Here is an 18,249-nt window from a genome sequence, read left to right on the forward strand (position 1 = left end):
CATGTACCAACATAAAGTCTATAAATAATGTCACACAACACACTAAAGCACCAGTACCAGCAAGAAAAAAGCGCTAATATCATAAACTACTAGGGCACAGCAATAAGTTTTTTGCTTGAAAAATTTTTGCCAAAAAAAGGCAAAATAATTATTATTATTTATCATTTTTTAAACATTTGAACACATCATCAAATAATTCATGTTAAAAATTGTCAATGATGTTGTTAATCATGTTAACTTTGACAAAGCCTTAAACAATCCGACTAATGCTTCATAAGATTAAGTGTTTTGTTCTGAAGTGTGTCCATGTTATCAGACTGATTTTTTCCCAAATGTTTCGTTGAAAAAATGGGAGAGGCGCTTAAAAATTAAAATTACTTTTTTTTTTTTTTTTTTTAATTTTCTTGAAACAAGGTGCGGAAAATCCAACGAACAAAATATTAATTTTGTGTGGCCTCAATATAAATAAGCTATCAAGAAAATAACTACATACAAATAAAAATATAAAGTACAAACTTAATGATGTAAACATATCACAAATGATTTTAATAATTCACAAATGTGATCGTTTTGCTGCATAATACATTTCTGAAGTCCAATTAGACACAAGTGTTATTTCATCTAAAACACTTAAAGGGACTGTACACCAGATTGGCACAAAAAAAGTTTCAGGACAATTATCTAATAGAATGTGTTACGCTTTGATATCATAATTGTAAAAAAAAAGAACCAAAATGTAAAATAAATTGTGTCGGAGACCGGGTTCGAACCCATGTCGTCAAAATTGCAGTCCAGCGTTTTATCCGCTGAGCTACGATGGCTTACTTAAGTTTGTGTCAGTTTTCGACAATTTTCTTTTTTTCACTATTTTATCATACGGAGTACAGCCCCTTTAATACATTTTTAACGCCTAATGATATAAACATATCACAAATGTATTGAATTGCTGCATAATACATCTCTGAAGTCCATTTAGACACACAAGTAAAATTTCACCACTTACATATCACTTAAAACACCTTGAACCCCTTTAAAACCTGCTTTATTGATTCTATATGTACTTTGTACCATAGGGGGCAGTATCGACCAGTAATGCACAATTTCATGTTGATACTGCCACCTATGCTTATAACATTATATAGAATATATTTTCCAGCAATTGGAACCCCTCGGCCATTACCAACAGTTATGATCTTTGAAAAAATACGGCTCTTCAAAAATAGTCCATAATGGTAAATTGAAAATGTGAAGAATGTGTTTTTAACCATGAAGGGACATTTTTATGTTTGAGGGAGAAACATCAAGCTACATTTCTTTTAATTTGAATCATCATTCATTTCAGTACACTGTTTACATGGGTCTACTTTATTAATAGCATAATGATAATTGAGTTAATCACCAGGGGCCTCATCACCTTACAGTTGAACACCATTGGTTCGAACTCGCTTGGAATTGAGGTCCTCGCTGGCTAGAACTGGATGCAAAGGAACAATTTCATTCTTCTGATGGTAAAAATTCCTGAGGCTCCTGGTATTTTCGCTGGTCCCTTGGAGATCGAGCCAACAAGGTTATGCTGTATATCTTGAGGCCTATTTAGAAGAGCTATCCTAAAGCTTGTAGGAGATGGCCAAGTTGTTACGATTGACTTTCCTGAATCTTAAATAAGGCAATCATAGCTTGATCTTGAAGTCAGTGTCCATCAAATATCATTTTTCATAATTTCATAAATTCCTCTTCGAACATGACACGATGAAATCGCTGGTTGGATGCTGGACCCCAACTAAATGCATCATACTCTGAAATGGACAAAAAAAAATAAGTAGATAAAGATGTATCATACAATTACAATGAAATAGTTGATTAAAAACACTTAGGATTAGATCCTGTCAAATGAAAGAACAATTAATATAACAAAGAAAAGTTCTAGTTCAAATCAGGCCATTTTTGTAAACTAAGCCTGCGCAAACATACACTGTTTATATTTGACTTCGTCAAGATTATAAGCCAGCATTTAATATGATTTAATGTTATCAAAGCTCTTTTAAAAAAACACAGATATTATTAAAATGAGATTCTAAAATAATTGCTTCATAACACTTGATGCTAGGGCTTCACAAATCAATGCTGGAGAGAATTGCAAACAGTCAGAGCATAATAAAAAAATGAACACACATTATAAGATAATTTTAATGAGATTGTTAAAATGCGTGACATCAGGGAAAACTTACAGCAGCTGGTACAGGGGTGTGAGGTGTACAGTGAAACTGCAATAAAAATGAGGCCACAAACTTTTGCATCACACTGTGGGCAAAATACCTGAAAAAGAGCATAAAAGTACAGTATTATATCAGTTACAAAAATGTATGTAATAACTTTAATATATTGTTTTTATGATTTAGGAGGTGGTTGCATCTAATTGTTTATTTAGCTTTTGTTTGTGGTTATTTAAATAAGGAAAACTCCGTTAACTTTTATTTAAATTTTCTTATTATACAATACATGAACAACAACATTTAGGAAAAGAAGATTCGAGGGTTTGCGCACCGCCATGCCCATTTTAAAGATCTGATGATTAGGATTTCTTTCTGTCCAAATCACTTACTTTTCCTGAAAATTGATTGCCCTTTATCTTAAAAGATAGATCTTATATTTGCATATAAAAAGATAATTATACTTTAAAAACGAGTGAACAATGTATATTATAAAACTCACAAACAGATAAGAGTAAAAACGACCAATAACCATGCAAAATTTGTCAAAAAACGGCAATGAAAAATGACTGTTTGGCCTAAAAAATTGTCTATAAGGTAACAAGAAACACGTTTTTGTTAAATTACCTGCCAGGGCACTGTGACCTGCCCCCTCCGAAGGCAATGAACCCCTGCCTGTAGGACATGCGGGCGAAACTCACACCCTCCCACCTTTCGGGCTTGAAGGCTTCAGGGTCAGGGAAAAATTGCTCATTTCTGTGAGCCCAATATGGACATAGCACCAGTAGATCACCCTTCTGAAGGTCATAACCCTGGAAAATATAATTAACATATTATATTGACAATAACTTAAAAAAAAAATTGTAAGCTTACGCATATATAACTGAACAAAGGCACCGTATGAAGCAAGTTGCATGTGAATATCTTGAAAGTATTTCAGAATTAGTAACAACAAACTCCTTAGGCCTATTCCATTTAAACATATAACCCTCGGGGGGAGGGTGACTTTTAAAATACCCCCACCCACCCCTACAGAAGTGAATTTACCTTTTGGGGTCCAAATTAGCAACAAAGACACCCCACCTTATACTATTTAAATAATTGCCTTCCCCCTGTGGGTTATATATGTTTTACTGGAATAGCCCTAAATTGTATTTTACAAAAGAAATATCAAGCCAATATTGTAGCATGTTTGAAGCTGATTCCTTTGTTTTCGTCCCTACATAATATAATACAGAGCTTAACTAGCTAGTGGAAAAATCGAAACGCTATTCACTTCTACCGCAATGTAGTTCAGTGTCCTCAATAAGAACCAGCAAACGGCCAAAATGGACAGTTCAAATGGCAATAGGGCCGGTTCAAATTTGGAAAACTAAATGAATTTTCAGTAGAATAAGTAAATGCTGGTCATTTACGTTACTATTTGAGATGGTTCAACCAAAACTTATTGAGAACCCTGTAGCTATTGAAAGGTTATCCTTGACAACAATGTAGAAAATTGGTGCATGAACCACATCCCTAAACCTTACCCCATTTTTGGTTTACAGCATTCAGGTGCTTTACATTATGTTAAAGTCCATGGGATTCAAAAGGGAGGTATAACTGATACACAGAAACTTTACAAAATAGGATAATATTGCATACACAGGGATTCGGGTAGTGAAGCACTCATGAATATTTTCCATAACTCCTGTTGTGGGTGTAAGTAACTATTACTTAACACCAGATTCTCCCAGCCAAAACCTTATTTCAATTACTGATTTATTTTAGCTTGAACAATGCAAAAATCTAGCCTAACAATCCTTATTCACAGATGTTATTCATTCCACAAGAAATTATCTCACACCTACCAGGAGGTTTATATCCTTGACAATTTTACGACCCACAATTCCCTCTGACTGCAGTCTCAGTGCTTCCTGTACGCAGCAACGGAGATATGGGAGCTGCTTAAGGTCCTCGAAACTCAAGTCAAAGTCATCTGATGAAATGAGAGAAACAAAATACTTGTTGATTTTCATATTTTTACTTTAATGTTTTATAAAAATGACATCTCAAACAAAATCACATCAGACAGAGTTAACTAAGGTTTTCTCAAAACGAATTTTAATAAGCGTTGACAAGTTAATTTAATAAATTAAAGTTTCGCCATTCTGATGTGCTGCATAATTATTCTAGTTATGGTCATCATGACCTTGGCCTCTATCTTTGACCTTGAAACTGATTGGGGTCATCTATTGACCATAACCAATGTGCATTCCAAGTTTGAAGACTTGTCAAAAAGTGATTAAAAGTCATTGATAAGAAACTTAAGTGTAACGCAGATGACCAGGACAGATATGTTTCCAGTGAATTTTTTTGGAATTATTTTTACTGCTTGTGCCTTGCAAATTGGGAACAAATGTCATCTTTGGGAAAAATACAAAATCAGGCTAAAATAGCTAATATACATGATTTAACTTTTTTATGCATACATTATACTGTAAAAGAGTAAGTATTGTAAAGATTTTGTTTATATTTCAAGAAAGTCAGTGCTTCTTTATTCATTAACATGATGCACATTAATCAAATTAGGAACAAAATATAAAATTTTGGGAAAAAAGGACAGTTTTTTGCATTAGAAGGCAGTAAATTGCACCAAAAAAATCATTGGTTTCAGACATGCTTCATAGGAGACACAAAAATACCATATCTCATTATTTTCTCCTTGGAGTGGGCATGTTTTTATCGTTGTGTGCTCTGAGACCTCCAGTTCAATGTTAACTAATCACATCAGACATAAACACACTGAAACTAACAACTCTCTGAAAGATGTCACTTTAATATTAAGGAATGTCTAATATGGTAAAAATTAAAGATTGTGGTTTTCTCAATTTTTTCTCATAGAATAGCACCATAAATTAAATTTGTCAATCAAAAACGTAACTTTATATCTCGTAGGAAAATTTATCCTGAAAACAAACATTCATTAAAGTCTATAAAGTTTTTATAAAGGAAAATCAATATACATATATTACTCCCCATTATTTTACAAGAATAAATAAAACTACAATTTTGGATTTACCTCCCTTTGACCAATACTTCGTCAAGGAAATAACTGATAACTTCCCTTTGACCAATATATTTCAACAAGTGACAAAGGCTTTTTCGTACACAGCATTTACATGTAGGGGCATACACAGGGATTCGGGTAAAGAAAGAAAGATTAATTGGAACACTAGAGGGTGAAGGGACGTTTTGTTCTCATTACTTACTATTAGAATAACTTACTATTTGGCTTTTCTGATCGAAGTTCATTTAACTCCTGGTAAAGTTTCTGTTTCACTCGTTCATCAGTTAATATTCTAGCTATGGCCCAGAATACAATCTGTTGAAATAAAACAATTAAACGATCAGATAAAAATCTACTTTAGAATGTCTGAACACATAAATCTCGGAAACAAAATATGAAGCAGCATGTGGGGGATATATTTTTTCTCAGGCTCTGATTTATATACCTTATCCAACTTAACCATACATAAAGTATGATTAAGTACAAGAGCATTGCTTAGTGTAGCCAACATAAGGAGCACCTTAAATAAGTGTACAAAAAAAACCAACTTAGCATAAGATAAACTACAACCTAAAAAGTATCGATCATATCAAATATATATTACCAGAATCAGAATAGCATTGCTAAGGGTGTCTCACATCACTAGCACCCTAAGTATGTGCAAAAAACAACAGGCCCCAATTTCTCGAAACTTCTTAAGCTTAACAGGCTTAAGTCCCTTTTTTCAAATACCCAAAATACATACTGAAAATTAATTTTGATAAATGAAAAATAGTTTATTCTGATAATCATACAGATTATTCCTATATTATTTCTAAAAATTCTTGAAGAAGTAAATATAACACATTTTACAGAACAACAAAAATAGTGAGATTAGCTTAATCCTGTTATAAGGGACTTAAGAAGTATCGAGAAATTGGGCCCGGCTTAGCATATTACACATTTATAATAAAACCACAATCTAATGTTGTATTGATTATTACGAGTATATTACCGGAACAGCATTGCTTAACGCGGCCAACATCACAAGCACAGCATAGTTTGGGGCATCCTCTCCTGTTACGCTGTTAAGTTCATCCAACAGGGTCTGAAAGTTACAATGTTCTTGATTAATTTAATGTAATCAAGGCAGAGAGTGGTCTACTGGTTGAGCAGATGGCCTCATCTAAGAGGTCACAAGTTGAGGCCCGAGAAGGGGTACATTCTCTTGGCCTCTGGTTTTTTCCTCAAGAAACAGATTTGAGAGTACTGGTACCAATGCTTGATAAAATCTAAACAATAAAGATCTTAGTTGATTCATGTAATCTTGCATGCATCTTAAATAATGACGATAAATGTCAAGCCCTTAATGGAACTATTTGTTTTTTTCCTCCATATTTTTGTGAATGGGTAATTGTGAAAACAGCAACATGGCAAAAATTTACCGAAAGAATATATCAAACAAAACAAACCAAAGCCTAATTTAAGATCCTTAAATTGAATGTTTTTTTAAGAGATGATAAGACTGCATTTGAACATTGCTAACTGAGCTAACTTGTTGAGAGTTGAAAAGAGAAAGTAATATATATTAAGATTGTAAATTTTTGGTCCAATTTTTGTGAATAAAAATATACTTTTTGTGATTATGAAAGGGGCTGCATTTTTAAGCGAAGAAAAACAAAACTTTAGTCGGAAGCGAAATCTTTAAAGTTTTTAAGATAATAGCTTTAATAGATTAAAGGTTTCGCTTGGCAATAACATAAATACAACAAATATATATATAAATATTTATATAAACACATCATAACAACAATAACGCCGCCACAGACAACACCATGGCTTTGACAATTCTTTGACTTTTTTCTTTGAAAACAAAATCTACTCAGCAACAACATCAACTAGTCCTTGTTCTTTTAAAAAGATACTTCACATTAAATCCTCATTACCATGTTATCCTTGTGTGTGCTTTTGAAAAACTTTTCACTCATTCTCTTCAGAAGGCTGTTTCTTGCTTGCGTCCATTTCCGGATAAAGATAGATGGCAGTTGTACACCCAGCTCAAAGTTCTCGTCGAAGCATTCAAACTGCTCAATAAACTGGAGATAGTTTTGCTGAAAAAGGGAAAACATTCAAAACTTACTATTTTTACATACTGCAGAATGGCAGGTCTCTCAACTGTCACGAAGGGGATTAAGACCATCAGAGCATTTACCGGTACAACAGGGAATTATGCAAACAAACAGGAATTTCAAATATAATAAGTTAAACTTCTAAAAAATACTCATTGAAAATTGTTTCACTTAATAATTATTCGTAATTATTCACTCCCCAACTGGATATCACTATGTAAAATAGAAATCATTTATTTATAAAAAAAAAACATAACTCCAGACATGTACCCATGGTCGAAATTAGAACAATCCCGTAGAACAATCCCGCAAGCCCTGCACTGGCTTGCTCAAATTCTGGGTTTTATACAGAAGGGCTTGTTCAAAAATGTAATGCCAAGCAAAAGTATATATGACTTTTGGCTTGTTCATCCAAATGACAAATTTTGATGATTGATGTAAAATAATATACTGTATATACCTCATTTGCCATGTATAATGGTACGAGGGAATAATCTGTGTTTTGAGTTCGAGTTAGAATCATAACCCACCTTGTCATTGAAAGAGAATCCACAATCTCCATACAGCGTTTCTGCGATGGGTGCGTACATACAGCACTTCACCATCCCGTACAGCTCGAACCTCTCTGAAACAAAAGGACATATAAATTACTTTCATGTATTAGGTTATAACCTACATTTCCAGCCAATGAGATCGCCTAACAACTTAAACAGACACAATGTCATCATTTGGTCCTCCCTGCTGAAAACATGTTTAGAATACAACCTACATTTTCAGCCAGTCAAATTGCAGATAGGCCAATGAGGTTGTAATTTCTAAGTCAGCCCTTCTTTATCATTAAGATGTTCCTTCAGATCAAGAAGGGCTATGCTCACTCTGCCTATTCTTGATTGTTAAGATTTTATTTTGCATCATCTATCTACTAGATAAGACCAGTGATGTTTTTTGGAATTATTTTTACCGCCTGTGCCTTGCAAATTGGGAAAAAAAGTTGACTTTCGGAAAAATACAAAATCAGGCTAAAATAGCTATTATAATGGAAAATATAGATGTTTTAACTGTTTTATGCATACATTATGCTGTGAAAGAGTAAAACATGTCAAGATTTTGTTTATATTTCAAGAAATTCATTGCTTTTTTATTCAAAACGTTATCTGCTTTATCAAATTGGGAAACAATTATACAATTTTGGGAAAAATGGACAGTTTTTCGCAAGCGATAACAGCCTTTAGAAGGCAGTAAATTGCACCAAAAAAAATCACTGAAGACAGCTAGTGAAATCTTATACTTCTGTTCTGTTCTGTTCTAAATAACTAAGAAGGGCTCACCAATACCACAATTTTCCATTCTTAATAATTAAGATTTTATTACATAATGGGTTGATTGTTCAGAACTTTGTATAAGTAAACAACATTGTTAACATCATCGTTGCTAACTTTATAATCTTAACTGCTCTGGAGGATAAATGAATGCAATTGTGATCTCCAGTGTTCCTAACAAGATTTGAGACAACTATTTTAGGTGTATTTGTTTTATTTAAATAAATTGGCATATCATCAAACAGTTAACCTTTGAAAAGTTAACAATGATGTCGTTAATCAGGTTGTAAACATTAACAAAGTTCTTAACAATCGGCCCATTATGTTCTTACTTTTACCAAGTTTTATCATAAAAAGTAAACAGTTTTTATTAATTATTGAAAGCCACTGGACCAATATAATTATCAATATGTTTTTGAGGTTTTTTTTTTTAGTTGAGCCATTTTATTTGAGCAATCAACATATCATCATTAGGAACTGAATCGAATTTAATGTACTGTACATTGAGTCAATTCGGCAAGGATTCAATTTCTCACAATTTCTTGCAAATCAAGCAGAACGACGAAGCAAATTAAAAACTAGAAATCATCATTAATGTAACCGTTTTTTTAATAACTGATGCGAGAATTGTACATTGTGAGCTCAGCCAAAATAAAACAATGCCAATTAAACAATGCCAAAAAAGACCCCACAAACATAAAACAATTTACAGTATTTCTGGCTTTGTGCATGTACATGTACCTACCTTTAAAACTTAGTTATAGCAGGTATATGAATCAGCAATGTTAAAGTTCATTGACCTTTCTGTATGGAATATCGCTGACTACACAGAAAAAACACTACATTCTATATATAGTCATTATACCATGTCTACAAAGTAATTCAAGCTTTGAACTTTGTCACACCATCCCCCCTCCACCCCCACTTAAGTGATTTACATAATTTTCAATTTTGCCCATTGAGATATATAGAACATGAATTCCATTCAAGGAATGGGTTATCTAATTTCAGTATACATACAATTACAGCTTCTAACTCGACCTGATTTATACAAAGTCCCATATTTGGTTTAACTTTGATCGCAGTTATGACAAAATTTACGATAGGAACAATGCCAAACTTTGGCATGACGTCAAAGGAATGAATGAAGACAATAAGTGAATTATTGAATGAACTTTATGACAAAAAATATTTTTACAAGATTAGGTGCCAAATACCTTTATATGGTAATTACTTCTTTCATTTCAAAGAGTCTATATTTGTACATTATCTGGCAGACAAAATATTTTTATATAGTAATTACTTCATTCATTTCAAACACAGTCTATATTTGTGAATGATAAATAACCTTATCTGCATTGGGAGTTCATTATTAAGCACTGATTTATAATATTTAATATCAATGATCATTGTATTGATTTTTACAACTGGCCTTGAAAAAGCTACAAAGAATTTTTATTACAAATTTTAATTTGAAAATATTTGTTTAAACACTATTCATAACTAAACCATACACACACTTTTTACCAACTGCTTAAAAAATGGAAGGGCCGGTCAGCGCCTATTTCGTTGGTAGGATCGGGTTACTTGAACCAAATGTACTTTTTTAGGCCTCACTGAAAACAAAAATGAAGTGCTGTGTGGGTCTTGCTATACGTACCCTCTTTCGGGATAAAGACGTCAAACTGTTTCCGAAACTTGCCACAAATAGCCCCTGTCACATCGTCAAGTCTCAGTGGGGAAAGCGTACCCTTCACGGCATGGTAGAGTTTCGAGTGACGCTCGATAAATTTGTCCTTATTAATCAGTCCTAGAAAATATAATACATGAAAGAACGATAACACCTTAAACAATTATGCAACATTTTCATAAGTTATCCAGTCTTTTACAGTAAGTATCTATTCCACAGGTCAGATTTTGTGTTCCCGATCGTTTTATCCAAATTAATAGATTTATGAGCATTGAGGTATCAGATAAATATGTCAAATTTGCTCATATTCCCAGAATGCCTTAAAAAGGCCAGGGCCAGTATTCAATATTTAACTTATCCTTATCCTTAGACATGCCTCAGTGATTCCATTCAGCCTATTGGTCAGCTAAATATACAGGCCAATCAAAACACTTAGTTTCTAATCTTAAATTTAAGTTTAATCTAAGTTGCTTATTGAATACGGCCTCTGGGCCCTAAAATCACAAATAAACTTAAGCAAAATCTCAATTTCAACTTATTTGTCCACATTACAGCATGACATAATTTAAAATTGCTAATGTTTTACTCTTTTAAACCACATTCCCTTGTGAATAATATGTTGATAAACATCATCCTTAATATTCTTGAAAAAAAATATTTCTTAAGTATAAAATTATTGTACTTGAGTAATAACTCAAAAATAAAAAATTGGACTCAAGTACAAATTTTGCTCTCAGATTTGTTTCTATCAAATATTGACCAAGTATTTGTATCCACATAATCTATTAGAAACAGCACTTTAAAAATTAGTTAAACATTATTATATATCAACAATTGAATCATGCTATGTGGTTCTGTGGTAAAGTGAGTTGAGATTGTGACATTGGGGACTGGTCTTAATGCACCAGTCAATTGTAACCCCGGCCCTCCCAGGTCCAGGGGTATACCGGGGATAGCCGGGGAAATGGGCGTTGTTTTTACTTTTCAAATGGCCCCGCAGTGGCAGGTGACTGTGGTGGTTTTGTCTTCACGCCAAATTTAGCGGGAAATTGGCCTTATCTAGGGTCCCTTGGGTGCGGGGGTATTTGGCGGGGGTTTTACCAGCAGATTGTCCCCGCAGGGGGAAGACTTTGCCCGGGCTTGGCTGGACAGAAAGTCAAAGTCCACGCTATTCCCCGGACCTGGGGGGGCCATGGTTACAAATGACTGGTGCATAAGTTCTTCATTATTATATACATTTTTCTGGAAGTTGTTGTACAATGTATTGATTATTATATAGTTCAAGGATTTTAATTTGATGAATACTTGTAAATCTTCTATTTAAGGTAACGGAAATTAATATCCTCCATAAAGTCTCACAATAAAAAATCTTCTCCAAGATTGGAAGATTCGAGGATGTAAAATATTAATTTTACAAGCTACCAAAGCCACCAGTTTTTGTTACTAAGTAGTTCCAATGACTTTAAATGCCGAAAATGACAAAAGATCATAGCTTACCTGCTTTTGTAATAGCGTCAAAGACAGTGAGCTCAAAGTCAAGGCATGGTGACTCAAAGAAAACTTGATACATGGTTTGGTCTGTGAGGATATGGAGGGTCTGACCAGCCACGTACACCGAAAATAAAGGGCCATGCTGCAAAACAAAGATGAATTGCTCTAGAAGGTAATTTTATTTTTTTAAATCAGATATTAGAGATTTCTCATTAAAAAATGATATCTTATGCTAAATTTTTATTTTAAGTTTAAAGTAAGGACTTAAATTAGCTTAAAGAAATAAATCAGAAGTAGAACTTTTTTATTCTTTTGGAGGCCATTTCAATAAAGATATAAGTCCTAATTTTAGTCAAAATTATCATAGTGTCATAGTTTCATTATATTGAAATACTGTACTGTATTTCAGTGATTTCAGTTTAGCCAGTATTGAAAAATAAATAAATCAATGTTTTGACATGACATTTATGACGTTTAAACAGCATTAAGATAACTGAAGTTATGACTCAATTTTTGATTGGACCCTAGCCACAATAATGCGTATTTAGGGAGCTTTTTTAACATTTGTGTATTCATTTAAGAGTCGCCAAAACAAAAATCGTCAGAGAAACTCTGAAGCGGCTGTATATATGGACTAATTGGACCCCCTGCATGTCTCTTGGTGTTTGGAGCCATGAAGCGGCAAAATATTTAAATGAGCTTAAATAAATCTTTTTTAGAAAAATGACAAAAAAGAGAAAAACAAACCTCATCCTTTTTCTGTCCAATAAACGTGAGTGGACTCTTTCCAAAATCCAGAGCACATCCAAGAAAAGGAATCCAGCCACGACAACATGGTGGAGAGTTTAATTTAAGTTTCACTCTCCTTAAATAAATACAGAAAATCGTACACAAAACTACACAAACTGTTAATTGTTTAATATAATTATCTTTCAAAATTAAACAGAAAGTACAAATTTCCCGCCATAAGTCACTTTGGTTAAATAACGCTATCATCTCGCGCATTTCGAGATTAGCACCTGTCAAAATTTCACCGGATTTACACACGTTGCTAAGCAAGCGAAGTCCAAAATGTCCCAAAAAACGTTGCCACTGCTCTTTATAAACTTAGGTGGAGAAATGGTCTATATTCTAGACCAAAGATTACGTGCTCAAAATATTCCAGAAGAAAAAGCGAAGAAAGGTAATGGCTACTAATGGGTATGCAAGTGGGTGGGGTAATATGCACAGTTGCACGACCAAAACCTAAATTAGTTCTGACCCAGGACAACCAGTGAGCTTGCCTTAAATAAGAACGACATCTGTGAAAAAAAACTATCATTGCTGGGGGTCCATTCATGTGACTTCTGCCCACACATTGTAATTTTGAAATAACTATGTCATGGTACAGGAGGTTGTCCTATTTCCCAATAAGTATACATGAATGTATTGAGTGATAAGCATCTAAATAATTGTACATGTATCAGAGTCTAATTCGCTTGGCAACTAGAAATATAGTAACAAAAGCGAAAGTTCAGTGTCTTGAAGTTGTTTACGTCACAGGAACGGGCCGGATGCATGGTAACATATAGTTCTGGCTTCCATAACTTTAATATTGATATTTATTTTTTTGATGTTTACTACACACGTCCCAAAAGGTAATATATAACATGTTCGCTGAAGTTTTTTAGCTAGGTAATGTATATATTGCCGCACACCTTTTCCAATTGGTAAGGTGTGATCATGGCCATCCTTTGGTGTAATACCCTGCTCCCTATCGGTGTTGTTGTAGTAAGGAAGTAATCAAAATTTGAGTTTTGTTTAAGAGGAACTTGAACAACTTAAGAATTTGAACAGGCCCGAAAAGCATTTTAACCACTGCAGCGCTTGCAGACTAATGAAATTACTTTGACAACTGTGGTGAAGCGTATATTATATTTTTGTGACAGTAAAATGCATGTTTAAAATAACCATGTACATGTATATTCTCTTCTTTAATTTGAAAATAATATATTTAATAATTTTACCAAGACCAGACAACCTGTGCTAGTAATCAATAAGGCGTTGTTTTTTTTTCGATATTTTAATTATTGTACTGTATGCCTGAAACATAAGAAATCTTATAAAAAATCTTCAAGCAGCAGGAATATTTTTTACCCTTTAGTCCTCAGGGGTTCTGTTTCAATTAAGAGCATAAGGCTTAAGATCATAAGTTTCTAGGTGTAACACCATTTCTGGCATATACACATGTATTTGGGTTCAATAAAATTGTGTAAAAATAATTTATATCATAAATTTATGTATTCTGCCAAAAGGGTGTTCCATAGGTCTCTGAGCATAAGGTTCATGACCAAATTTTCACGATTTTAAATATATATCTCAATGAAGTAATGACAATTGAAAAAACACAAACGAAAATGTGCATAATAATTGTCATAAAGTTAATAATCAGTAAAAATTGTTATTTTCAGTACCTTGCTAACATATAGAAACTTTATGGAAAATTATTTTCAGTACTGCACGATATAGTGTCCACAATGTTTCACAAGCGTTTCGTGGAAGAGTTGTTCAAGCCACAGCCTTTGTACTCGAAGAAAGCTCTACGAACAGTATTTGACCGCCTGGCTCATGCTTCCATCATGAGGTTGAATGCAGCTAGTATGGATAAGGTACAATAAATCATATAACATTTGTTCCCCCTTTGGGAAAAAACAATTGAAGCTACAGTCGAAACTCGCTATGTCAATTTCCTTTATCTTAATGTTCTGGTTATGTCAAACTTTTTTTTTTCAATGTGTTGGGTTAAGTTAGCAATATTTTGAATTTCAGGTATGTCGAATGTTGGTTATCTTGAGGGAGGTACCAACAACTTTGACGTAGGAAGTTTTGACTGTATTCATTTTTGCCACCCCAGATAAGCAGATCCATATATTTGGCCATGCTAGAATCCTTAATGTTGACCCGCTGATTTTGACTCAGATTCCTTAAAGGCACAATAAAAGTATGCTGCCTTTTATTTTTATCCTATCCAAATAATTATCTTTTTTAATATTTAAATGAATTGGATTTTATTTGAATTTTAAGGAAATGTATGGGTTTTGCATTTATGTATGTGAAAGATAAAAATGGATTATTGTTGTTAAGTTTGACTTTTTACATTGAAACGTATATTGAAATAATCAGTAGTGTGTAACCTTGAGTACTACAATAACAATACTTATGCACCAAATCTTCAGACAAGTGTGGATTTCTACAGAACCGTTGTAGTGCTTCACAGCTTTGTTGAAAGTACATGTAGTCTTTCAAAGGATATCGTCGAGGAAAATGTATATTGAATGGTGAACTTGTTCTCTGCAAACATAACATTGAACTTGATGATGTTACTACTGTTTGCAAATGAACTTAGCATTTGAAGGTTTTGGAGCATTGATCATGGCTTTTGCTCTGCCCAAATACACCAAGTGAGTTTTGAATGAAGTGCAACATCTATATATAGACTTTCAACTGACATCAAAGAAAGCTATCATCAGCAATTTAGCTCTCAACATGAAACTTACTCACTTAGAGGGGGTGGAAGTGCTGAAAACTTATTGTTCAAAGTTGGTTTGGGGACAGCATGGATTAAATGCCTCTTTATTGCGAAAAAGGCCAAAAAAGGCGTGATCTTGTTTGATCAGGACGCTTTGCGAGATTTATTTGGAAACAGAAGTAACAACAACTGATATGGTTGTATACTTGACTGTTGAGATGTTAGGGCCTAAAAAAAAATACATTTGGTTCGGGTTACCCGACCCTACCTACGGAATAGGCGCCGACCCTACCGTTTTTATAGTCAGTTTTTTTTTAATTGCTTTTCAATATGTAGTTTAAATCTTAAATGCTTATAAAGAAGATAACTTTAACACCATTCTCTAATGATGAAAATGATATTCCTATATAAAGCCTAATAAAAACAAAAAAAAATATAAAAAAAAAAAGCCTACCTACCCTACCTATTTTTGAAAAGGATGTAACCCTAACCAAACATTTTTTTTTAGGCCTAGGTACCCCTTTGTAGTGCAAAATATTTTTCATTTCAAACTTTTAAATATCAAAATTGATTATTTATATTTTTCTCAAATTGATTGAATGAGGATTTCACTGCAAGTCCACATGAGGAAATCATAGTTGCTAATTACTATATATTGTTATGGTCTAGTACTAGTTCATAGTCTTTGAAGTAGTAGTTACAGAAGTCTGCTAGTAATGTTCTTAATTACCGGACATACTGTATCTTCCATAATTAATTGAATGAAACTTGGTAAGCAGTTGCCCTACTTAGATCAAAGCATATAACATGAAGGTGTGAATTAGATTCTTATGAGTTCTGGTCTAAAGGTAAAGACAATAGAAGGTTACATTAGGGGTTTGTATGAATGAAGTTTGATAAGCTATTTTGTATGGTTGGTTATAATTATATGGGTGTGGCCTAATGAGAAATTGTATGTTGTATTGTAAGTTTTATCCAGTTCTTGTTAGGGAGTAGATAGAGAAGGTTAAGAGACCTCTCACAACTTAGCGAGTGTATTATATATGAATAAAATATGGAGAATGTATTTGGAGTTACGTGTTAATAAAGCAATGAGTTTTGAAAAAAGGTTAAAAATGTTCCCAAAGTTACATTTTTTTTTAAGTATCTAAATTGATTTTTGTACTCTCATGAATATCAAAATTGATAAATTTTGATTTAAACTATAAAATATTTTGCACTCAAAAGTAACCTCCAATGATTTTATATTAATTGATGTTTTATTTTTTTCAAGTTTATATGTTGTTTGTTAAATCTTATATCATGTTTTGTTTTTTGTTTTTTTATGTGTGATAAATGTTTCTAAAAAAAATAAATATTTATGAGAGTATTAAGATTTCATATAATGAAAAATATAACAAATTAACTGTTGATTTTTTCACCACTTTTGTAGTAATCATTAATTCAAGTTCTATTTAAATGTTATGTAAATTTTGAATCACTATAACCAGGCCTTTTTCTGTCCTTTTTTGGGAAAAAGACGTACTAGTGACTTTTTTGGAATGATTTTTACTGCCTGTGCCTTGCAAATTGGGAAAAAAAGATGACTTAGGGAAAAATAAAAAATCAGGCCAAAATAGCTATTAATGGCAAATATACATGTTTTAACTTTTTTATACATACATTATGCTGTGAAAGAGCAAGCCTTGTCAAGATTTTGTTAATATATTTCAAGAAATTCATTGCTTTTTTATTCATTAATGTAATCTGCATTTATTAAATTGGGAAAAAAATGATAAAACTTTGGGAAACATGGACATTTTTTGCAAGGGGAAACAGCCTTAAGAAGGGAGTAAAATGCACCAAAAATAATCACTGCGTGCCCTAGACATTTTTGGAAAATTTGCGTGGCAAAATATGTCATTTTGAGGAAAAATAATCACTTAACATAAAAAATTGGGAACTTAACAAAAAAACACAAGCTTTTCTGTCTTTGGTAATGAGGAAATTATTAAAATACAGTCAGACCTTCGGAAACTAAAGAAAAAGGCCTGGAAACTGACTGAGTGCATCTGGTTGGTATGGTACAATGTACCAACCAGATTTGTAGTAAGCCTGATAACTTTTGCTTAAATGTAAATTGAGTAATATGCTCCTTGATTAACTAAGAAAATAATGGATTTATGATAAGTTTTGGTATTGTCCTGCCAGGGTTTTTTGGGGCTTGCTATGTAAAGCATTAAAAGAGATTTAAAAAAACAAACACACTCATACTTGTAGTAGGACTAGACTTTACTTGCTCAAACTGTTTGCACTCAAATCCAATATATCACAATTAATCCACCATATTCAAAAAAAATTCGATATTATCGTTATCAAATGACAAACTTCCAACTCTTGTGAGGTTTCATAATCGTCATATCGTCATTGTTTACATATCTTACATAATTTATAAATATAGCATTCAAATGTCAAATGAATCATTTTATTATTGTCATTGGTCATCATTTTAAATCAATGATGGGGTTGGAGACATCTTAATGTTTTTATCAAGACAACCATGCCTGGGTATCAGCACATTTTGATATGAAAAATTAAGTTTGGATTAAACTTACCTTTTATCAATCTTTTAAGACATATTAAGAGTATTAAAAGTACAAAATATTATGTAAGACAGAAAAATGTGAAAAAATTATTATATCACTAGATCTAATATTGTTTGTTCTTCTGCAAAATCTCTGCAACCATCCCTGTTTCACAATTTAAAAAAAAATATATTTGAGAATGCAGAGTCTTACATCATTCTAGGCCCAAATTGCTTGAACATTTTTAAGTACTCTTTTATAACATGATTAAGCTAAGCTCTCTTTTTTACTAAGATATATTATAATTGAA

The 18,249-nt window shown here is 32.8% G+C and overlaps 2 protein-coding genes across 2 annotated transcripts in view; one reads left to right on the plus strand and one right to left on the minus strand.

Moving 5' to 3' along the window:
• Positions 1 to 12,900, minus strand: LOC128236499 (24-hydroxycholesterol 7-alpha-hydroxylase-like). The gene is made up of 11 exons (XM_052951386.1): positions 12,615 to 12,900; positions 11,874 to 12,009; positions 10,347 to 10,496; positions 7,898 to 7,992; positions 7,185 to 7,349; positions 6,254 to 6,346; positions 5,478 to 5,574; positions 4,061 to 4,188; positions 2,838 to 3,022; positions 2,229 to 2,316; positions 1 to 1,796 (listed from the first exon to the last, which is right to left on the minus strand). Exons 1-11 carry the CDS (start codon positions 12,870 to 12,872, stop codon positions 1,722 to 1,724), a joined length of 1,470 nt encoding a protein of 489 aa, XP_052807346.1. The 5' UTR covers positions 12,873 to 12,900; the 3' UTR covers positions 1 to 1,721.
• The window catches only part of LOC128236500 (protein OSCP1-like), a 25,454-nt gene continuing 20,074 nt past the window's right edge, over positions 12,870 to 18,249 (plus strand). Inside the window, exons 1-2 of the mRNA XM_052951387.1 lie at positions 12,870 to 13,050; positions 14,361 to 14,515. Coding sequence (XP_052807347.1) covers positions 12,939 to 13,050; positions 14,361 to 14,515 — 267 coding nt within the window. The 5' untranslated portion in view covers positions 12,870 to 12,938. The remainder of the gene's footprint in view (positions 13,051 to 14,360; positions 14,516 to 18,249) is intronic.

Source organism: Mya arenaria, chromosome 6 (assembly GCF_026914265.1).
Source record: "Mya arenaria isolate MELC-2E11 chromosome 6, ASM2691426v1".
Classification (NCBI taxonomy): domain Eukaryota; kingdom Metazoa; phylum Mollusca; class Bivalvia; order Myida; family Myidae; genus Mya; species Mya arenaria.

What these genes read in the sequence shown, in the direction of transcription:
- LOC128236499 (XM_052951386.1), bottom strand. Translation starts at nt 12,872, where the DNA reads ATGCGCGAGATGATAGCGTTATTTAACCAAAGTGACTTATGGCGGGAA. An exon ending in TGACGCTATTACAAAAGCAG is followed by an intron (nt 10,497 to 11,873) that starts GTAAGCTATGAT and finishes TATATTTTCTAG; the next exon opens with GACTGATTAATAAGGACAAA. An exon ending in TCGATCAGAAAAGCCAAATA is followed by an intron (nt 4,189 to 5,477) that starts GTAAGTTATTCT and finishes TCATTTCATCAG; the next exon opens with ATGACTTTGACTTGAGTTTC.